This window comes from Oryzias latipes, chromosome 14, assembly GCF_002234675.1.
Source record: "Oryzias latipes chromosome 14, ASM223467v1".
NCBI lineage: Eukaryota > Metazoa > Chordata > Actinopteri > Beloniformes > Adrianichthyidae > Oryzias > Oryzias latipes.
The window spans coordinates 4909311-4925403 of record NC_019872.2 but is presented as its reverse complement, the minus strand read 5'-3'; the positions used below and the strand labels follow the sequence as shown (position 1 = coordinate 4925403).

General features: G+C 37.0%; 2 protein-coding genes across 5 annotated transcripts in view; both read left to right on the top strand.

The window, feature by feature from the left end:
• The first annotated feature begins 492 nt into the window (after nucleotides 1–492).
• Nucleotides 493–3766, top strand: LOC101165494. 2 transcript variants are annotated; one of them, XM_011483168.3, is made up of 8 exons: nucleotides 493–744; nucleotides 892–995; nucleotides 1780–2065; nucleotides 2159–2293; nucleotides 2379–2418; nucleotides 2554–2579; nucleotides 2717–2748; nucleotides 2845–3766. In XM_011483168.3, the coding sequence occupies exons 1-8, from the start codon at nucleotides 648–650 to the stop codon at nucleotides 3235–3237; spliced, it is 1113 nt and encodes a 370-aa protein (XP_011481470.1). In that variant the 5' UTR covers nucleotides 493–647; the 3' UTR covers nucleotides 3238–3766. The 2 variants fall into 2 exon arrangements, with proteins under 2 accessions (XP_011481470.1, XP_004076154.1); XM_004076106.4 differs by having other exon boundaries at nucleotides 494–744; nucleotides 2156–2293.
• A 500-nt stretch (nucleotides 3767–4266) lies between these two features.
• fnip1 (folliculin interacting protein 1) overlaps nucleotides 4267–16093 on the top strand; it is a 33923-nt gene continuing 22096 nt past the window's right edge. For 2 of the 3 annotated variants that reach the window (XM_011483169.3, XM_004076107.4), the window contains exon 1: nucleotides 4267–4473. In XM_011483169.3, the coding sequence (XP_011481471.1) occupies nucleotides 4382–4473 (92 nt within the window). In that variant the 5' untranslated portion in view covers nucleotides 4267–4381. Of the gene's footprint in view, nucleotides 4474–12343; nucleotides 12744–16093 lie in introns of those variants that run through there. The other variant, XM_020708664.2, reaches the window with a different exon arrangement.

Genomic DNA, 16093 nt, shown 5'->3' with positions numbered 1-16093 from the left:
TAATGTTCATCATATTATGAATTTCAAGCATGTTTGAATATGTATAGATGTTTTTCCATTGATATTCTGTAAGGAGATAAAGAGTTCTATTTATATTACCTTTTAATAATTCCAATACTTTAAAAAGTCTATTTTAGGTGCTGTTATTTTACAGTATTTAACACAACCCCCCCCCCCCCCCCCCCCCCTTACTTAAAAATGTAGCTTTTTTTCTTTAGTTTCTAAGAAAAACTTGAAATGGTGTAAAGGCAGAGATGGTCGATATTGAATGATTCACAGTCACACTCCTGGAGTTATTGTGACTTGAAAAAAATTGCCTAAAAGATGAAAATATGTATTTTTTGTTTGACATGTCCCTCAGCTTTGTACACACAAGTGTTGTCAGGTGATCCTGCAATCTTTAAATTTACATATTTGGTGTTTTCAGTTGTATTATAGATTGTATTATTTTTACCTGTTTTGTTTGATAAAAAATCACCAAAAAAAGAAGAAAAATCTCATGCAATACTTAGTCATCTAATTAAATAGTGGACGCAGGTGTTCTCGGTTGCCAGGCAACCGCCGGACAACGACAGCCCTGTCTCCAAGCGTGTGGTCGCCAAGTGGAAAATCTAGAGTTGAGTGATAAAATAATATAAAAAATTGAAATGGACCGATACCGACGCCAGGTTAGACTCCGTCGTGACAGTGGCTTCCCCAAAAAAAGAGACACTCCACTGAAACCGACACGCTGGAGGCGAGACCGTAAGAAACAAACATTTCAGACCTAACGTGAAGTTTTGAATCTTAAGCGGAAATGACGTCGTTCACTGAACTCCCCCCCCCCCCAGGTATTTTTTGTTGTTGTTTTTCTTGTTGTAATCCCACACCCAACTACATCACTTGTTTCAGGAAATAGGAGACTTCTTCCGAACAAACATTTTGACACTTTAGTGGAGGAATGTGAAGATGGTGGCACGAGTTTCTCCACAGGTCGACGCGCAGGCGCAGTGTTGGTAAGTTTGCAAAATAAAGTGCACCAACTCCCAGTTTAACTCTGGAAATATAAACAACGTTTAATTGAGAAAGTAAACAAAAATATTCAATATTTAATAGATTAATATTAAATATTAAAAGAAAACTGAGTCTATTTTAGAAATGTTCAGAAATTGAGAATCTATTGTATTTTGTTTTAAAATCAATCTTTTGCAGAATAGTCTTTTTAAGGGTATTACAAGAATCCTTAGTCTACGCTGAAAGTGAGGTAGTATAATTGAAGTTTACTTTCATATACTATCAATATATTTGAAACTTGAAATGTTCCAATTTAGTCTGAAAAAGTATTCATTGAGCGTATTTCCTACACCACATGTATTATCTATAGCTATACCTACCTAAGTAAACCTAATACAGTAAACATCAAGTGTACTAATTTTTTCGGAAGGGAACCTTTTGCAAAAAGTTGTCTTTTCCAAGAGTTCTAAAAGTATACTTAGTCTGCACTAAAAGTGGGGTAATAAAGTTTACTTTCAAATACTATCAATTTATTGTAAACGTAAAATGTTCCAATTAAGTCTGAAGAAGTATTTAGTTGGTATACTACCTACACTACATGCACATAGTCTATGGTATTGCTTGACTTATACTTAAGTATACTTAATAAAATAGATGTAACAGATGTAATAGATATAACCAATAAACTTTGAGTTTCCTACTTTTTGCTTAGAACAGTTCTAATTTGACCGTGTACAGTTGCCATGTTATTTTTCCAGACTTCCCTACTATTCTTTGTACTTGCAGGCCAACACTGCGCCTCTCCATCGCGTTTCAGTGTCATGCTTTAAACCTTGTAAAAAAACTGCAACTCCTATTAACCGTCAAAAAATTTTGCAAACAAGCAATGCAAGCAATAAAGCTTCTCCAATACTTCAGTCTTTTGGAGCTGGAGACACTCCAGAAAGTGTCACATCTTTTGTCATGGAAACAAGCTCAACGTCTAACTCAGAGGAGCATGGCGACAGCAGATCCTCCTCTACCTCGACAAACCTAAGCAGTTATCCCTCCCCAGAGATTTTCAGAAGAGAAGGTAGTGGTTTTTGTGTGTGGCTTCAAATCTACCCAGAAATATTTGTGTTTCTTCTGGACAGTTTGTCATATTTTTCATGGCTTGTTTCAGCAGTGGAAACACAGACTTTCCTTAATGGAGAGGAGATGCTTGGGATTATCTGTAATGTTAAAAACTCTACCCTGCTGGATGAAAGCCATTCAAAGAGCATCCACACGTATCATCCACCCAACATGTCCACTATTATAGGTGAAAACTTGAAAAAAATATTGAAATGACAACCTGAACTTTTTTTCAACTTGAATTCAATAATTACAATAGTTTTTGTGTTTAGATGTATCCACACACGTTGCTGAAAAGAACAGTGAGAGCAGGTGAGTGGATATATTAATACTGCATTAAAAAATTTATGAAATGATTTTAAATGTTGTTTCAGTGCTGACATCTTTGGAAAGAAAGCTGTTGTGCAATTAATATTTAATCAACCAGTCTTTTCCCCCCCTACAAAGCTACCAGAAGGAAACTCACACTGAAAGTAAGATACAAATTGATTCATTTAATTTAGGAAATATTTTTAAGCTACATGATTTATAAGTTTCTCTGTTTTTATAGTATTAAATCCATTTTTATAACCAAATTATACCTATGTTTTTTTGTAATCTGCATCTACAGATAAATCTCAGGAGATGAAACCTGCACAAGATGTAAGAAAAATATGTGTTACTTCATCATTTTAAATGTTTTTTGTTAATCAACTGTGTTTTTTCAGTAGCAGTTGAATAATTGTGTTTTTGCCCTAGTTTGTTGGGAGAAGGCCCATAGTGTGCAGAAAAAGGGTATCATTCAAAAGCCCGGTCATTTCTGAGCCTCTGAAAGAAAAACATGCTCCATCACCTTCAGGCATAAATGACACCATCCGGAAACTATCCCGAGTTTCTGAGCGGACGAAACCAGATGCACAGACGCCCAAAATGGATGAAATCAGCTCTAAAAAAGAAATAACGGTGACCCCAAAAAGGCCTGTTGAGACTGAGAAAACCATGTTCTTTGACTTTACCAGCAACGCTGACATGGATGCTCTCTTTCAGAACATGAGAGATAGAAGTGCAAAACTTAGGTGCTCATTTTATTTTCCTTTTACTGTAGGCACCCAAAGCCCTCTGCGTAATAAAAGCAGATCTGAGTTAACCTGAAGTTAACTCTGATACTACAGTGTACAGTTGCACAACATAGTTTTTGCCTAAATGACAATATAAAAACATGATTGGAACGAACATGCTCTCTGTGAGAAATGACTCTGACTTTAGAAGACATGGATAAATTAATAAAACAAATACAATGGCAAATAAAGAGAACTAGCTCATAAATTAGTTTGATATAAAACATGAATGCCTTCAAAACAGTAAATGTTTGTATTTTCTTTTTCAGTATAGGACATCAAGAAAATAAACATACTAATAAGAGTTTTTAAACCTTATAAAACTATACAAGATGTGGGTATATTTTAATATGTAATGTGTGTTTCTATAGCTTTGTTTCTTCTGTAACCTCTTTTAATGTATCTGCATATTATATAAAGCAAAAACAATGTTAGAGCCTGTATTTTTAATGTTTGCATGTAATCCAAATGTGTTGTGAATGTTGAACACTAGGTGGCGCATCTGTATCAGTTTTCTTGTCCTCTTTAAAAAATAAAAATAAATATAACACGTGTTAAACGTATGCCAACGTTTTTATTTTAATATTCAAAATTCTATAAATGTTTTTTCAATAATCCTTTGAATATCAGGTTGTTACATTTTTGAAAGGTGTCTTTTTGATAAAAATGAGAATGCGCAAATTAGTCAAAATAGTAAAACCTTCATCTTTTGTATAATTTACAACTGTGAAATAAAAACTATTTAAAATTAAATTACGTTCTGTAAACATTAATATATATGTCAATGTATTCCACTGTATACGTACAATTTAGGATTTTTTTGTTTTGTTTTTAAAAGGATATTTGTGAAATAAGTGTTAAATTTATAGCATGTTTCTGTCCGAAGTTCAACCGGTGTAAAAGACTAAATTTAGTGACGTAACGATTCTAGACAAAACATCAACACGGAAAAGTCTGTGGTCACGTGGTTCCAGTCCAAAAATATAAGCCAATCGCGTAGTTTGTAGTAGCAGCCGTATCTGGTTAGCCAATCAGGAAAATGTAGATGGTTACCAAGGTGCTCCTGTGACTAATGCCTGTCATATGACTGACACCCATGGAGACAGTTACAAGGAACAAAATTTGCTTGTGGATTTGAAAAGAACGGGTATCCGTGCCGAATTCGTTGTGGGAACAAAATGCCTCCAACTCTTTTCCACAAACTTTTCAACAAGAAGAATGCATTTTCATCGCCACCACCTAGATGCAGCAAAGAAGACGTCGCTTTCAGGTAGCTGTCCTGTGTGTGTTTGTTCGGGGTTTGTGTGTGTAATGTTGTGTGCGCTATTTATTTATTTATTAAATTCACTGTATTGTTTGGTAAGAAAGTATAACTTCGGGTGGTAAATGTTTAGGAAGTGTGGCTTCTAAATAGCCCCTGTGCACCTCTTTGTATACAAGTAAAGTAAAGTACGTGGGATACGTGTTGTGACTGTTGTTGCGGGAAGCTAGCATGCTAATGCTAACAACTAGCCGAGCTGCAGGACACGCTTTCTTGGTGCGACTTGGCTCAATATCGATCTCATCCCAAACATTTAAACCAATATTGTTCCGTGTATGACGTGATTTTGTAGCTAAAACAAACTCTGAGCTTTTAGCGAGTCTGTGTTTGTTGCTTATAGAAGTTATAAGGGAGCAGTGTGCCGCTCTTTTTCCTTTGTTTCTCCTCGTGCCTCCCTTTCTGTGTCTTTGGCAGTAATTGAGCGCGTGCAGGGCAGCGCAGACCCTCTCCCGTGTTGCTCATCTTTGCTGAACGTGGAGCAAAGTACACAGATGATATTGTATTCCGCCGTTTCGGTCTGATAGAGGGAGGACACAGTGTGCTCTGTCGGATGACATGTGAAAGCTTCCGTGGCCCGTTTGGAGATGCAGAATTGACGGTCCGGATCTGCTTCTGAACCAACAGTTCTCACATGGGATGCCTTTGCGAATATATGATGGCACTTTGAAATAAACGGACAAAATGACCTCTTTTACATATAAATGCACAATAAAACAGCAAAACTTGTAACAATTTCATTGTATTTATTTATTTTTAGAAATTGAGACACAAAGAACTCCACCAGAATTGTCTGGGTTAAAAGTGACTATTGCTTTACACCAATAAAAACATGTTTTTCATGCAAAAGCAACTTTATTATATGCAAATATTTTGATATTTTATTGCATCTCCACTTTTATTACTCTTAAATCGCTAGTTATATGAAAAAGGGTTGTGGAACTGTACATTTAAAAATTAAAGAAAAAATGCTGGAGCATCACCTCAGAAATGTATTTTGCTTGTATACAAATCTTTAAAAAAAATATTCTCATGTTGCAGTGCTTTGTTTTGTTTTCCCTAACCAGTAATGATCCATATTTGGTCAGAAAAAGAAAATAAATGCCTTTTCACCTTTTTTTCCCCCATATCAGATTATTTTGTTTTATTTCTGCTGATGTTAACTACCTTTTAATAATTTAATTTATCTTTTTAATGATGTATTTTATATTCCTATTATCAGATACTGCAAAAGCAGTGTCTATTGAGGCAAAATCTAGTATGTTTTACAACTATCTATTAGTAAAAATAAAGTAATCAAAAATTGCTTTCCACTGCATTCGTGCATAAACAGATTGCAAAATAAATGTTCATATATTTTTAATACTGCTTTCAAAAAAGTATTTCAAAATATATTTTTGAATTAGGATTATGAACTAAATGTATTTGGACTAAAGTGATGTCTGTACTATAGTTTGCTAAAGTTATGTCATGTTTGAGTTGATTAGAACTAAAAGTTGACTTTTACTTTATTACTGTCGCTGTATTTGATAAAATACTACACCGAAATTATTTTTCTAGGATAGTCTAGGATAGTCTAGCACACCTTCTAGATGAGAGTAATGTATGCTTTGAATGGGGAATCTTTGAATTTCTACGTTTTTACTGGGCAATGTCGCATGTTGTCCTTTAACTGTGAATTATTTGTGGTCATGAAAGCTCATCTTCTTGTTAGGCTGCTGGCACTTTACCCAGCATGGGCTATAGCACATCTGATGGCCAGAAAGGTGATTTAAAAAAAAGTGACGCATGTGTAAATGTGTAATTAGGCTTAGTAGTTGGTGTTGGTTGGCATCAGTCTAGAGCAAACAGACAGCAGGCGGTTCTGTTAACTCTGTGGTCAGCTGTGCTCTTCATACCTCTGGCTAAAGCTTCCCCCATTCATCAACCATGAAATGGCTCTGAAGGGGAGAAATCTGTCTATAGACAGTAGGGAAAGGACACTTGGGTGCTAATATTTATGACTAGTGTAGTTTTACATACAAGGGATACTGAATGAATGTTTTCCGAGTTAAAGAAAATACATTTTTTTAAAGTATCTTTCATTAGAATGTGTATGAGGAACAGCTGGACTGGAGAAAGTTTCAGGTTAATTCAGTCACCAGTGAGAAATCTGTTTTAAATGCTGTTATAAGTAGCCTGGGTTAGTTATTATTAGTTATTTGGAGGTTCCTGGCACTTTGTCCTAGAAACTCCAAACCTGAATCCTAAGTCTGACTGAATAAAGGAACTAGAACATCTAATACAATCACACAAATAAGTTTGACTGAACTTAGTCTTTGTTCACATCTTGCTGCCCTACATTAAGCGTCAACAACCAAAAACATAATCGGACCGCATCATTGTGGCTTTCAAAATACCACAGAGGGTAGAGGGTTGGCTCACCCTGCAGTAAAGCCTAAAAGCCTCTCTTGTTTCCATAGCTGCAACTCCTGAGCCATGGAAAGCGTACTGTACGATACGCCGAGAGTTTCTGGCTCATCTGCAGCCGGTCTCCAGTGCCGCGACTCAGATTGCTTGTCACGGGAGCCTGCTGAGGAAACCCTCCCTCTTGACCTGTGTCATGCAGCTCCTTAAAAATAAGCTTGTGCTGAAATGTGTGGAGTCTGTAGAAGCAATACACAGGAATTAATAATAATAAAAAAACTTTTTACATTTATGTTATGTTTAAGGAAAAAACTTTTTTTTATTTTTAGATGTTCAAAAATTACGCAGAACTTTATTATTATTATTTTTTTGGAGATTTATTTTTTTTATTGATGCAAAATTCATAATTGCAACTACGTGAACTTTTATATTTTTAATAGCAACGACATGATTCTCAGAATACTTGTCCACATTTAGAAATGCTTGACATTGCAGAAGGCTTTGCAAAGTTTTAAGCTGCATGGAACGTATTTATAGTGGTCATTTCATTAATGATGGTTCAGGAGAAGACGTTTCTCAGGTTCCTGACTGGAATAGGATCTTTCCCCTACTACATGGTTTCAGAATGTGGTGTGTCATGTGAGGTTTTCATCAAGCTGGGCCTGTCATGTTTCTGGAATGATCACATGGCTGTGGTCACAGCCATAGCTGGATAAGCAAAGACAGACTTTTGGATGTTAATGAAGAATGCATATTTTGTAACCTGTGTGTCTGTTGGGTTAAGTAGACCCCTCTTTTAATACACACTTTTAAAAGCATTTATTTTTTATCATCCATTATTGGTGAATTCTATCAGATCCTATTGTGTATGTGCAAAAGTGATTCGTACATAACTTTTTTTTTTTTTTTTTTTTTTTTTTTGCAATATGTGTTATTGATTATTTTGAATTTTTGTTCTATACTGTAGGATAAATGGAAAGAGAAGTGGTCTTATTATAGTAGAAGAAGTCTGACCTCTATTCCATAAGCAGCTCAATTTGGAGCAATGCTTTTAATTTATTTTCATTTAAATGTCCTATACCATGTAAAATCAACTTTTTTGAGCTTCTAGGTGTATTATAGTTCTCATTCTTCACAACAACAAAAAAGCAGTAATTTGACCCATTTACGCACTTCTGCATACTCCTCTAAAAACCTGTGCTCTAAACACCAGCCCCTCCCAACCCATGAAAACAAGCGGGTTCTCACATTGTGACGTAGAGTGAGCCCCGCCCTTCCAGGAAGCGTCTGTGCTGCCAGCACCGCCCCCAGGCTAACACTCACACACCCACTTTCTCAGTGGAGCTAACGGTGATCGACCAAACGCTTTCATTTTATTTTCACATGCATCTTTGGAAAAGTTCGGACGTTGTTTGTTTTCATGGGTGTAACGCAGACACGCTGCTGAGGCCTACTTTAGGTCGATGTCATGAAATGGGCGGCACCCAAAAGGAGCGAAAGGCGGTGCCTCAGAGATCGAGCCGTCTTACTTCCAGGTTGGAAAAAGGGCTGCGAAAATGGCTCTTATTTCATAAAAAATCCTTCTTTAGTGGGCCAAAGCTAATGCATTATCATATATATGGATATAGTTTACTCTGAAAGGCTTAAGCAAAGCAGGATATAGGTCATTTTAACAGGTCATGTTTATGAAAAAAAAGAACAACGCTCTGGATAAAAGCCAAATTTCTACACCTTAAAAGTTCTAAAGAGATGTCAGATCTCTACTGAATCAATTTATTCAAATAAAACTTTAATATATTACATGGCTGCTTTAATTTTATTTAAATTATTACTAAGCATATTTAAAGCCGAGTGGGTTTGTGCTTAAGCTTTATGTTGCACGTGTGGACTTGTGTGACTGCTGTACCTCTGCCAATGCTCTATAAAGACGATCGCTGTCATCAGGTTCTTATCAGGACTTTTTTGAGTGGTCATACTCGGCCTTCTCGGAATTGCAGGGTCATGGTAATGGTTTTACAAAAAATGCCCACAAATCAAATGGGGAGTGTATACACCTTACACTGTACTAGTTTTAAATGACTTAAGGTGATATTATGTTCCTTAAAGATGGCAAAAAAGGGTGTTGGTTTTGTTTTTGCTCAGTTTGTCAGATTGTTTTGGATTAATTGGTTTTTATTTAATGCTGTGAAAATACAAAAATGTCAGATTTCATAAGTGAAATATGTTCCATTTTCTCTATAGGGAGCCAAAACCAAATGTATTTAATATATTTATTCTATGGCAGATTTTTCAGCTCAAGAGTTTTGCTTATCACTGGCAGGGCGGAGAAGGAGGCAAAAGTCTTTCATAGCACGGCACAAATATTCTCAATCTCTTTTCTAATTACTTTCCAAATGCATATTTTGGTACCTGCTTTCAGAACGAACACTCTGCAAACAACCCCTGTTATTCACTTGTCGGGGGGGAAAAAGCCATTTTGAAAGAATTGTGGGATTATGAATAAATCAACGATGGTTTTCAGAAATTTGACCGGAGCTGAAATTACATAACTGCATGCAGGAGATCCTTATCGGATAATGAATTGCCAGAAGCTTTTAATCCTATTTAATGCCACAGCCGTTGCTGCTAACTGGCAGCAGTCGGCTTCACGGCGTATAGCTTGACATCTGCGGTCAAGTTAACGTCCAGGTGAAGCCTTGGATCTGTTTATTATTATCCGGTTGATTTTTGTTTTTATGTTAAAGCTGTTTTTATTATTTTTTTTGAGCACAAGATTATCTCAGCAAAAAAATCTTTATGCAAATCTTTGATTTCAATTGGATGAGAGAAAAGTCTTGCAACTGCTTACTCGTTTTTTGTTGCAAACATGAGAAAATAAATATATGTACAAGAAAAACTTAAATTGTTTGTCTAACTCATTGTTGACTTAAGTACATTTCTTAATAAACGTACGAATGCGAGAAAACAAGAATTATAGTTAAACTTGGTTTGTTTCAAAGCTCAGGAATACATTTAATAATTATAGTGATCAAATATTTTTCCCTGCAGAAAGCGCTTTGCTTGGACCAAACACCAAAATAGCTTTAACTCAATTATTTTTCATGTGACTGTGTACGAGACTCGGTCATGCTCTCTTGTTGGCACTCCCATCATTCCCTGTCTCATGACTTTGTGATTCACAAGTTGCTATACAGGAAAAGTGTACTCTTTAGATAACAAGAAAAACTTTTGAAAAACAAAAAAGGTTTGCTTTTTATATATAGAAACTAAGAATTGTCTTTTAACAAAGATATACTAGTCACCTTTATGCTAAGAATGCCTTTTAAAAGATTCCCATCAGGCATTGTCATCTCTCCTCCTGTTGTATTTACATGCGAGGGGGTTTCATCACCGCATCTCAGAGTGGTAACACAAAGTCTGAGCCAACCTCAAAGAGTGAAACACAACACAGCTTGTTTGCACAGAAACTTCTTGAGGCATCTTAACCTTCTTGGTGTCATGTGATTGCTGGAATGCAAATGTTCCTAATTCTGCAAAGTATGCTGGCAGTCAGGTGCTTTAAGATTAAGATAAGCATGTCACCTGGGCTGTCTGACCAAATGTATGTCCTGTTTTTCTGCTTTGACACTTATTCATGGAAACTGTGAGTTTAGGGATCTGTTAGTCTCTTATTTTTATTCCTAAATTAAAAAAAAAAGTGAAGTGTCTGTCTCGTGCAGGTTTCTTTATGTCACTTATGTCAAATAGTTCAAGTGTGTAAATGTTCATAATTCAGATAAATCTGGCTTGAAATGCACTTCAATGCATTTCAGATTCATGTTTATATTAAAAAATGTGATACATTGACTGAGAAACTGGATAAGACAGAGCTATCGTGTTTTTGAGAAATTTGCCATCATCGTCCCTTAAGAAACACCCATAGTTGTCACACGTACCCTCATGAGTTTATTATAAATGTTTATTTTCTCTCTTGACCTTTTTTAAACATGCAGCTTGTGCAGCGTAGTCTGTGTTTTAGCATTTTGAGGTGAGCCCTTCATATTTAAAATCAAGCACAGTCTCACGTTTTATACAAAGTTTGCAAGTAGATGCATGCAGTGTGTGACTGTGTGTGTGAATGTGTGTGTGACTGGGTGAATGGGTCTGTGACTGTAAAGCGCTTTGTCCTTGTAGGAAGAAAGGCGCTATACAAGTATACGCCATTTACCATTTACCATTGCAACTGTTGATCGTTGATGTAGGGATGTATTTATATGAAATCCGTTTAATCAAAGAAAAGAAAATACAGCAATGCTATAAACACCACAGAGATGGACCCATAAGCTGCAGGGCTTTGCTGAATGTTTTGCCCCAAAGACTAAATGAAGGTCACGCAAATTGGACTGAAAGGATGTTTATGTAACCGTCCCTATGTCTCTGACGCACACACATGCACATACACATGGACAAACCCAATCCTGCACAGATGTCCTAGTGGCTGTGGAGGGAAACTCTGTGAGGCCAGTATAGGCTGATGTCAGTCTCACAGCCATCAGGAGGAAACTAAACATCTTTGTTGACACTCTGAGCGGGTCATGCTTAGATTTGAGCTCTGCAACTGTAGATGCTGCTTAATTTTTTTTTTTTATTCAGACTAGACACTTTACAGAGAAAAAAAAGTCGGGTGTTGCTGCTGTAATTCAGCTTTTCATGTTTTTGTTTTTGTTGCTATTGTGGTTTTAACAATCCTGCCAGTATGTAACAACATCACATCTACCACTTAGTGCGATAGCAGGCACTGAATGCATCAGACATATTTTTTCTTTACAATGTCATGCATTCACTATTTCAAACACATGTATTCCTAAATTTGATTTGCATGGGGCAAATATAATTTGGTGTTCTGTCAAACTTTCATTTGATCAATTTTCTAATAAAGTAACTTTTAACTATTCAAATGCTTAAACATTTTTTTTAAATATTTGCAAAAAATATAGACATGTTTCTAAAGTTTGGAGCCGTATTGTTCCAACGGGTTTGCTTCAGGCTGAAAAACAAAAAACCTTAAGGCTTTGTTAGCGCATTGAATATTCAAACACTTATTGCAGATCTCATTATTCTTGAAAACATTAAGATAAGTAGAAGTTGCATAAAAGTACTAAAAATGGCTGATACAATTGTTTTAGGTGTTTCTTCATTTAAGAGTTTTATGCAATCTGCATGTTTGTAAATGATGATCACCACTTGATAAAAGCATAAACTTCAAGCTTAGTAATTGGGGGAAAAGCTTTTTCGCACCTCGAGGAGGCGTGTGAAAAGTTTCAGTGCTCCACACACCATCCTTCTAGTTTTTGTGACTACCCCCCCCCCCCCCCCCCATATTTGGAATTAGCAGTCTAAAAAAGAATGTTTGAAGGAATCAATGTGTATGAAAAGGGTATGTCATGTTTAGACCCTTTTGTTTGCCTTTGTCTTCCAACACTTGTCTGTCAATGGGAAGAATTGTTCATTTAAAGGACAAAGGGGGACAGAAGAGGGTAAACAAGCAAGAGAGGAACAAAAAGGATCAAGAAGCAACACAATCAGATCCCTGCTGTCACACTCTTATCACAGCACTTTCTGACTGTCAGCAGTCCGGCTTTGGTGCTGTAGCCTCTGCATTGTCCAGCGCACACTGTGTTGCTGCGATCACCTGATAGTCTCATGTTGTTGTGTGAATTTAGTCCACCGCTATTCTTAGTCCTTGCTTTGGCTGGTAGAGGTGGAGAGAGGAGAGGCAAGAGGGATAGAGAGGGAGAGGGCTGAGGAAAGACTGGCAAATTCGCCATCATGCTCAGGTAGGAGTCTGTATTATTGTTGCATGCATTCATGGAAGGATATATGGCATGTTGGTTGAAGGAGGTTTTAAAGCCACACTCCATCCTTGGGTTCCTTATTGTGGATTTGCGCAGCCTTTACAGTTCTCTACAAGATGTAGGAGTGATGTTTTTGTCTGCAGTTGCCATCGGATGATCAACATTCATCCTGACAGTTGCAGACATGCGGCTTTTTGGGATTGTAGACAAGCATGTCTTTTGTTTTTGACAAATAGATTTTTGGGTGGAGCCAAGTTCAGTTGTCTGTGGTTTTCAAAGATCCATTCAGATAAGCCCGACAGCTGTCGCTTTATCATTCTCCTCCTGAAATCTGTCACAGCTGCCTGGGCTATTACAAATGTTTAAGATCAGCAGGTCAGTCAGAACAAGAAGTCTTTCTTTAGAAATTGAGCTTCGAAAAATGTTGTCCAAATTTGCCCAAAACCGTTGAGGTCAGACCAGTGCAAGTATGTAACAGTCATGAAGTCATGTGCTACTTTTGTGAATGACTCCCCTCTTTCCTCTATCTGTGCTGTGACTGTCACACACTCACTGATGGATACTTCCTCCCTTGCTCTGTTTCCGCCTCGTCTTTCTTTTAGATGTTTTGTATCTATATAGTACGCCTTTAGGCATAACATTTTGTTCGTAGTGCCACATTATCATTATAGTCAAAGGCTGGTTTAACTAACTGCTGGTTGGTCAGTCACATTAGCTGGATTAAGTTTTTTATTTCATTTTAATTTTTTGCTTACTTTGTCTTTTCTTGCTTTTTTTAAACTATAACTTTTTGTGGCTGAAAAGAGTTTTTTTTTTTTTATTAAAATGCCTAAAGTATAAATGGTTTCCTGATTGGTCTATAATAATTAAATAACTGAAAATAAACAATTTAATGACTCTCTTTTGTGTGTGTGTGTGTGTGGGGGGGGGGGGGGGGCTTTCTGTGTGGTGTTTACATCAAATCAAATCAAATCAAACTTTATTTATAAAGCACTTTTCATATAAAAATATAACACAAAGTGCTTTACATTAAAACAACAAAATATAAAAACAAGCAAGCATTAATAAATAAATAAATAAATAATAGGGCCCCCCTCCCCGTACCTAGCCCCCCACGCCTTTCACACCTCCCACTCTCTAACTGATGGAAAATGACAATGAAAAATAGGCTGTAAAACATATGCTGAGCACAAAAACATGATGCGGGAAACGCTAGTACCGGTAATTGGAACCTCCCCCCCTGTGAACAGCCGCATAGACAACCAAATGCAACATCACAGGCGGGGACCACTCCACCACAGCTAAGCGGTGATGCAGGTCCCATGTTCTCCCCGTGCACATGGGGGTTTTCTCCTGGGGCTCCAGCTTCCCCTCACCATCCAAAAACATGCTTCATATGTTAATTTGTTACTCTAAATTGTTTAAATTGTGAGTGTGCATGGGTGTGTGATTGTGGCCCTGCGACAGATTTCTGACCCGTCTACAGTATACCGTGCCTTGGCCCACGAGTGGCTGGGATAGGCTCCGGCAGCCCAGTGACTCCCGAAAGGGACAAAAACAGGTTTAGAAGATGAATGAATGACTGAAATTTTTTTTTTTCTAAATTAAAATTCTAATGTAGTAGCTACCAATACAGTTTAAACACAGACTTTTAAAAAGTAAGGGTCGTGGGAGGAAGTAGTCAAACCAAGTGTATGCTCAAAAATGAGCAAAATTTCAATCCATGTGCTGTGTAATCTGAGTCCATTATGTAAACCAAGCATGCAGGACGTCACACAGGACACTTGGATTAGGAGAAGGTCCTGTTCTCTCCTCAGACACAAACCAAGAAAAGAAACTAACTTCAGAAGTTGTAAAGTGCTCAAATATCCATTTATAACAGAAACGTGTCGCCGTTATCAACCATTTGAATGGAATCATGTTAAAAAAACAAGGATCATCAAGACCTTTGAACATTCAGGAAATGTTGGCTCATTGAGCTGAAAGAATATAAGAAGACTGGGGAAACATTTGGTGAATGTTTTCTTGTAATATTGACATTATATTAGAGACCATAAAGTTCTGCACCATATCATGAATTAATACATTAGCGGAACAGCTCATGTTAGATATTTTGGGGAGGAATGCAGGGAAGCAGACTGAGATGGTTTGAGAAGAGAAAAGGTGATTATGTTGGGAATAGGATGCAAGTAAAACCCTAATGTATAACTTTTAAATAATTTTGTCAATTTGTCTACAAAATTGACTAAATCAAAAACATTTCTGTATGGCTGCTCTTTAACGTTTAATTTTCATTGAATGACTTTGAAAAGGTCGCCAACAATATTAAGGAGACAAAAGTACATAACATTGTTGAATTTGAACCTTTGCACTTCAAAACCTGGCTGGAAGGCTTTTTTGTAATTTATAATCCTTAATGTCACTTATGGTGTAAATGTTCTGCATGTCTGTAATGACAAAACTGCTGCTTAAAACAATCCAAAAATTACCCAATTACATCAGGGTCATTTGTAACCCATACTTGACTTTGAACCATTGGAACAGTTTGGAGCATTCTTCTTAAAAGTTGTGTACGTTCTTTCTATTAAAACTATTACATTATTTTTTGTTGTTGTTGAAAAAATACATTGTTCTGCAGGTACACTATTTATACCCAACACTTGGATTAGGACGCTAAAAGACGATATATTTCTTGCACCGCCAATTGGCATAAAGACTTGTTTGGCAATTAAGCGCTAAAACATGCTATAAAAAGAAAGAACAACTTGACAGCTATCTATCTATATATCAGTTCCCTTGAGAGGATCACAAAAGTGGGTCATACTGCACCAGTGTTTGAAAGATGGCTCACATGCATGAGACTGGTACACATGGCTCGTCTCTCACACACATGACCCTGCAGGTATTCCCTGGCCTGCCAAGGATCTCCATCCAGCCTATGTGTGGCGTTTGACTGGAAAGCCAAGTGGGCTTAACTGTTCCTTTTCTACCCTTACCCAACTACCTGTTTACAATTGATGCTTATGTTTAGGGACGCTCTCTGCCCCCCCATATAAGCCTATATTTAGGTTCAGCTGTGTGTCCATCTCCCTGTCAGATCCAGAGTAATCCTTAACCATCAATCATTTGGTTCAATCTCCTGTCGTCACTGTAGTCTGTATCGCAGGAGGCAAAGGTGGCTGACGGAGTTCAATGAAGGGCCACCGGAGTTCACAGCGAGGTGTAAATGCATAACAATATTTACATAAATAACTGACTTGTCTATCACAGCTGAACAGAACGGAATAAGTTGGTGTGCAGTGAGGCGTTACCAAAACTGCATTTGATACGGT